Raw genomic sequence first — 7,320 nt, 5'->3', positions numbered from 1 at the left:
AGACAATGTCCATAGTAAAAGGCGCTGTACAAATAAACTGAATTGAATTGAATTAATTGCTAATCGGCCAATCCAGCTAGCACAAAGCCAAGTACGTAAGATGAAATCTGAGCAACAAATTAGGATTTTAGTTTGTTTATGCTGCTCAAGGTAGAGCAGCTACATATCCACAAGAAAGAAAGAAAGAAAGAAAGAAAGAAAGAAAGAAAGAGCAAGCTCACAGGTTTGATTGCTGCAGTCAGATGAATTTATTGTACTCTGTACAGCCAAGTGATCAGAAATGACTGAAACACATCATGAGATGAACGAGAGACACACACCGTCGTCATCATCAACACGTCGACGAAAACTTGTACGTACGTCTATCAAAAATAAAAAACAATTCACTTGATTTGGTGTAATGAATCACAGCACTACTGGATGGAGAAAGCATGGTATGTTGTTGACAGGTATCTCTATCTGTCCAAAAAAATCAGGGATAGATAGATAGATAGATAGATAGATAGATAGATAGATAGATAGATAGATAGATAGATAGATAGATAGATAGATAGATAGATAGATAGATAGATAGATAGATAGAGGCATGTTGTAGACATTCGAATAAACCACTAAAAACACACACTTAAACTACTGAACAGACTTTATTCAGGAGATACACACATAAGCAAAGAAGCCACTGGTGTCACGACTCACTTTTTTTAGTCATTTGATTCTTTTGAACTACTCATTTGAAATGAATCAAATGCTGATTCATATCTTTCACCATTAAACAAACCACAACATGGGTTCATATTATTACTGCTGTTTATTTAAATGACAGGTTTCTCTCTTTTTTAGGATTGGAATATATATACATACATATATATATATATATATATATAAACATAGAAGCTATTTTGTTTAATTGTTCAGCTTTTAAATCTTGGTTTGTGAATCTAATTCAGCAAGACAGCAAAAAAACCCCATAATAATAGTTTTTAATAATAATTTTGAAATAATGTCTCTCTGCTCAGTGGATGTTTTTATTGTAATTCGAGAAACGGACACAACATTAAAATAATAAACTTTCAAAAAATAAATAAAATTTGGATTTGCTTACAAATTGATTCACTGATATGATTCACTTTAAAGAGTTGTTCAAAGAATCACTCATTATGAATTAGCCATCTTAGCTTAGGCACAAAAGAAAAAGAAGAAAGAAAATGACTTGGCAACGTGTTAATACATCAATAATAAATCAATGTGAAGTCGCAAGCTGTGCACACATTTGGGATTGTTAGCGACGACTAGTGTCCGTTTTGAATCTTTGCTTTAGCTCCTAATCCATGAAGCCTCCGTATCTCTTGTGCGTCTCGGGCAAGACGTTCTCCGCTCCCTCGTTCTCCCAGCGCTTGTGAAGACCGTAAGGTTTGGGTTCGTCCAGCCACTGCGGTCTCCCCACCCTGCGCATGAAGCCTCCGTAGCGCTTCTGAAGCTCCTTGCCCTGCTCCTTGGTGTCCAGGCCCGCCCTCAGGATCTCCCTCAAGATGTCCAGCTCTTCCTCAGAAACTCCGTCAGATTCGTCCTTGGCGAAATCTTCCGGGCTCTTCTTCATCATGAAGCCACCGTAGCGTTTCATGAAGCCGCCATATTTCTTGGTCAGAAGGTGCTCGGTGCTGTCGGGTTCTGGTTTTTCGTTCGCGGTGGCACGCTCGTCTTCGCTCAGAGCATTACGACAGAGGCCCAGCTTCCTCAGATCCACGCTGCTTCCGCACTCCAGTGTGCAGGGCTGAAGAGGAAATACAGATGGAAAGATACTCAGACACATATTAGGAAGTTCTCAGGTGGGAATTTGTTACTGTAATCTATTAAATGAATATAAATCACAGTAAATGAATCCTCCAACATGAAATCTAATAATATCTTTGATGTGTTTAGCGATTCTGTTTCAAACATCACATTAACAAAAAGTCCTAAGCACGTGGCCTCAGTGCTTGACGATCCTACGTGAGGAGGTGTGGCCTGTTTGCCTGTCAGTTCCACTGAAGGAGGTGTGGCCTCTGCACCTGTTTCTGTGCTTGTTATGTCCACTGAATGAGATGTGGCCTAGGTTCTTGTCAATCCCTATAAAAGGGGAGTGGCCTTTGGGCCAGTAAAGGGGGAGTGGTCTCTGTAGACATCAGTCCCATAGAAGGAGGAGTAATGGAGGTGTGGCCTCTGTTCTGGTCAGTTCCTTTTAAAGGGGCATGGCCTCTGCATTTTTCAGTCTCAGTAAAGATGATGTGATCTTTGTCAGTTACAGAAGAATGAGGTGAAAGGGGTGTGGGCTTTGTGCAATCAGTCCTAGGTAAGGGGGTGTGGCCTCTGTGCAATCAGTCCTAGTGAAGGGTTGTGGCCTCTGTGCAATCAATTCTAATGATGAAGGTGTGGCCTCTGTGCAATCAGTCCTAGTGAAGGGGGTGTGGCCTCTGTGCAATCAGTCTAAGTGAAGGGGGTGTGATCTCTGTTCAGTCAATCATAGTGAAGGGGGTGTGACCTCTTTACCATCAGTCCTAGTGAAAGGGGTGTGGCCTCTGTGCAATCAGTCCTTGTGAAGGGGGTGTGACCTCTTTGCCATCAGTCCTAATGAAGGGGATGTGGCCTCTGTGCAATCAGTCATAGTGAAGGGGGTGTGGCCTTTGTGCAATCTGTCCTAGTGAAGGGGATGTGGCCTCTGTGCAATCAGTCCTAGTCAAGGGGGTGTGGCCTCTGTGCAATCATTACCAGTGAAGGGCGGCCACTGGCCTCTGTGCCATCAGTCATAGTGAAGGGGGTGTGGCCTCTGTACCACCAGTCTTTTTCAGACACACACACACACACACACTTATGAAAGCCGGAGTCTCCACTAGGTGGCGCACGGAGCCTGGAAGCCCAACCTGCTGCTCCACTCAGTTCCATTCATTACTACTGACTATGAAGGTTTACTAAATGAAGGTCAAGAAAACTTTACACCATCACGCTGCGTAGTTCTCATCAAAGCCCTGTCATGAAGTCAATCACCTTCTGCTCCTTTAATCCGAACAGGAAAACAAACAAGGAGACGTGCGTAAAGATAAAACCCTGCCGCAAACAACAGCATCTGCACGAAACAGCTGGAATCATCAGGTTGAAGGCGCAGGACTCGGAGCTAACGGCACACGGAGGAGAGAGCAGCTGCCTAATCCTCTCCTTTACACCAAGCCATTTAACGTTAAAGAGCTTTCACAGCAGTCTGTTTGCTCCAATCAGGGCTCAGCGCCGGTGCAGATTAAAGTCCCCGGCCTGCCGTAATGAGGCGAATAGATGTGCAGTGTTTTTATGACATCATGTCTGATCTAAAGTGTTAAGAAGAGATAAAACCCTGATTCTTTCATATAAGAACACAGGGTTTACATTAATGTAATACCTCACCTTTTCTCACCGTTTCTATAGTAACAGCTGAACCGCGGAATCTCTAAGGAGACGTTTTAACGCTTAAGCCCGTAATGTCATGTTAAGTTTTCTGACATCCTCAGGGAGGACTTTTTGTGCTTTTTAACATGGTTTTCACCAAAAACAACTTTTCTTTCATCTAATTAAAATGGTTGAGGGAACGAATGTTTACAGCTGCTATAAGGTAAGCGAGAACAGGAACTCTCTCATTTTACCGAACTTTAAATGTAATAATAACTGAAAATGGATAAAATGGATAAAAATTACATTATACTTTGATTTAAGAGGAATGAAACACTGATTGTTGATTATGTTCCTATGGCAACATGACACGTGTTTTATTCGTTATATAAAGACCCAACTAAAATATGAGTAAATTATCATCTTATATTTAAATCAGTTCTAAATGGATATAAACAGATCAGGCACTAAATCTGACATTTACACACTTAATTGCTGTCATTAAAGAAGAGGAAATGGACACTGTTGATGCATTTGCTGCATTTTCATGGGACCTGTATGTTGTGTGTGTTGATGAAGTGAACTGAAATGAAGACTGTGACTCAGTTACACCCGCGCCCTCCGCGTGATCGCGTTCGTACCCCGGTGCTGCTGTCCGCTTGCTGCGGCGCTAACGAGCCGTACAGACAGAGCGCGCACTCCCTAGTGCACTCCGCTCGCACCGTCAGCACCAAGCAGGTACTCAGTGCCAACATCCAGCACATGTTCACCATCAACGCCATGAGCTGCAGCACAGACAGGAACGGGAACAACCAGAGGGACAGAGGAACAGGGTTAGAGCGCTTATAGACATCATCATCATCATCATCATCATCATCAGAAAAAGAAGAATTATATGGCAAAAGAAAAATGGAAAAAAGAAAAATGTTAATGGATAAATCATTAAATAAGACTGTATATACATTTAAAAAAAAACAGAAATAAAAAGAAATATTAGTGTTAAGTTTTGTAATATGACATAAAAACATGAAATTATTTTGAAATATAATGACAAATATTTAAATAAATTATATATATATAATTTAATGTTTTTATTTCAAAATAATTTAATGTATATATATATATATATATATATATATATATATATATATATATATATATATATATATAACAAAATATTCAAATGTCCAACGGAGAAAAAAAATCATGTTGTCACTTTTCTCGCTATTATTTATTTATTTATTTATTTATATTTTTGTGTGTTTAAGTTCTACATGAGACGCAAAGAATAACCAGATGAAGGCTAAGTTTCCCCAGAAAACATCACAGCACTGAGATCATCATTAAGCTGTAGAGAGAGGATCACTCTGAACTCTCTGTCTGTCTGTCTGTCTGTCTGATAGTCTCTCTGCATCTCTCTGTCTCTCACTTTGTCTGTCTTTCTCTCTTTGAGTATGTCTGTCTGTCTGTCTGTCTGTCTGTCTCTATCTCTCGCTCTCTCATTAAGTCTGTCTCTCCCTCTCTCTCTCACATTCTCTGTCTGTATGTCTGTCTCTTTCTCTGTCTCTTACTTTATCTGTCTGCCTGTCTCTTCCTCTGTCTGTCCACCTGTCTCTCTGCATTTCTCTGTGTCTCTCACTTTGTCTGTCTGCCTTTCTGTCTGTCAGTCTCTATCTCTCTGTGTCTGTCTCTCTCTCTCTCTCTCTCTCTCTCTCACACACACACTCTCTGTCTGTCCGTCTGTCTGTCTCTTCCTCTGTCTATCCGTCTGTCTCTCTGCATCTCTTTGTGTCTCTCACTTTGTCTGTCTGTCTGTATCTCTCTGTGTCTGTCCGTCTGTCCCTGTCACACTCTGTGTCTGTCTGCCTGTCTCTATCGCTGTCTATCTGTTTTTCTGCATCTCTCACTTTGTTTGTCTGACTGCCTCTCTGACACTCTTTTTCTGTCTGTCTCTCTCTCTGCATCTTTTTGTGTCTCTCACTTTGTCTGCCTGTCTGTCTGTCTGTCTCTATCGCTCTGTGTCTGTCTGTCTCTCCATCTCACACTCTCTGTCTGTCTGTCTGTCTCTCCCTCTCACACTCTGTCTGTCAGTCTTTTCCTCTGTTTGTCTGTTTTTCTGCACCTCTCTGTCTCTCACTTTGTTTGTCTGTCTGTCTGTCTGTCTCTCTCTGCATCTCTCTGTGTCTCTCACTCTCTCTGTCTGTCTGTCTGCCTGTCTGTCTCTTTCTCTGTCTGTCTCTCTCTGCATCTTTCTGTGTCTCTCACTTTGTCTGTCTGTCTGTCTCTCGCTCTCTCTTTCTCTCTCTCTGTCTGTTAGACTTTCAGAAAATTTCTAGAATCTTACACTGATATCTCGTCATGTCTGAGACATTAAAGAGATTTAGAGAAACCTTCACAGGTAGATTCTCGTTCTCTCACAAAAAAAACATTTTCATTTTATTTTAAACAATGAGCTTTAAAATGTTTCCTTTTGGTATGCAATGTACATTTTACAGGCAAACCAAATATATATATATATATATCATAACAAACATGTAGAATAATAATGTGACCAAAGAAATATAAAACTGTATAAGTGTAATGTATATGGACCATAGGAATTTATTGAGCATTGAAATGTTCTCATTGCAGGGATGTTACTTTTAGCCTGTTGTACTGGAAAACATCACCACTGTTGTTTCTCTACCCTGATTTCCTGCCCATAAAAAATATTTCTAAAAATTATAGTGTAAAATCTGAAGTGTAAAAAATTTATTATTGTGTTTTTTTAGGGCAAATAAAATAAATAAATAAAGAAAATGTGTAACGAAGTGATTTCTCTTGATATCACAAAGAAATAAAAGTGCTAGAAAAGTTCCTGTAGAACCGATTTTTGGTTCTTTGAAGAACCTTTCATTGAGAGAAAGTGATTCTTCAGCTCTTTCTAGCACCAATAGTAAACACCTAAAGAACCTAAAGATCAAAATATTAACAAGAATCTAAAACGGTTCCTCTCTGTCTTCTTTCTAGAATCTTCTGTCTGTGATCTTCTTCTCTTGATCTGAAACTTACCTGCATCCGTGATGTCCGTCCTCCGGAGCTCTGAGTCGGGGAAGTGATGGACGAAGGTTTTCTTGGAGCAGAAGCCTCGGTGGACGTGGAGTTGACTAAAGTCCCTGTGCGAGGATCCAGATCAGAGACCTGCTCACTCACACACACTTTCTCACACACACACGTCGCCCGTCACTCACTCACACACGGCAACGGCAGCAGCTCTGTGATGATGAGCTGAGACGGTGTTCAGGCTTTAACTCCACCACTCTGTGTGTGTGTGAGCGTGTGTGTGTTCACTCCACTGACAGCACAGGCTTTAAGCACTAACTCCGCCCCCTAATTAACATAACACACACGCCCACACACCATGCCAACTTGGAACGTGACACCTATTCCCTGTCACACTCACACACACACACACACACACTGTACCAACTGGGAAAATGACAGCAATTCATAGTAGTGACACAATAAAGTGTGTACACACACATATGTGTGTGTATGTTTGTGGGGGAGAGGAGGGGGTTAACGCTAATGAAATTTCCAGGCCTGCTCTTCCTCCTGATGAAGTGTGTGAATTCCCACGGCTTCATGGAACTTCCTCGTGGCTGATTAGATAAATGACTCCAGCCACCTTTTTTCCATGATGAAGAGGTTTAGGTGATTTGGAGTGCAGCCCTTGAGAGAGAGAAAGAGAGAGAGAGAGAGAGAGAGATTCTGATTCTTGTCATCATCCTCATCTTCATCCTCATCTTCATCCTACATGTCCAGCTGGAGTTACAGTAGGAGCAAATCCAATAACGCCAATAAATCCAATAACACACACTGTGTCACGCTGTTGTTGGAAAATAATCAACCATTGAGTGGTGTGATGAAGTGAAATTAGATATTTTG

The 7,320-nt window shown here is 41.1% G+C and overlaps 1 protein-coding gene across 1 annotated transcript; it reads right to left on the bottom strand.

Moving 5' to 3' along the window:
- Nucleotides 1–224: 224 nt before the first annotated feature.
- penka (proenkephalin a) lies at nucleotides 225–6,728 on the bottom strand. The gene is made up of 3 exons (XM_058417976.1): nucleotides 6,445–6,728; nucleotides 4,035–4,178; nucleotides 225–1,771 (listed from the first exon to the last, which is right to left on the bottom strand). The coding sequence occupies exons 1-3, from the start codon at nucleotides 6,448–6,450 to the stop codon at nucleotides 1,322–1,324; spliced, it is 600 nt and encodes a 199-aa protein (XP_058273959.1). The 5' UTR covers nucleotides 6,451–6,728; the 3' UTR covers nucleotides 225–1,321.
- Nucleotides 6,729–7,320: the final 592 nt, after the last annotated feature.

The sequence above is a fragment of the Hemibagrus wyckioides genome, linkage group LG20, assembly GCF_019097595.1.
Source record: "Hemibagrus wyckioides isolate EC202008001 linkage group LG20, SWU_Hwy_1.0, whole genome shotgun sequence".
In the NCBI taxonomy this organism is placed as follows: Eukaryota; Metazoa; Chordata; class Actinopteri; order Siluriformes; family Bagridae; genus Hemibagrus; species Hemibagrus wyckioides.
The sequence above is the reverse complement of the archived record's forward strand: the minus strand, read 5'-3'. Positions and strand labels throughout refer to the sequence as shown.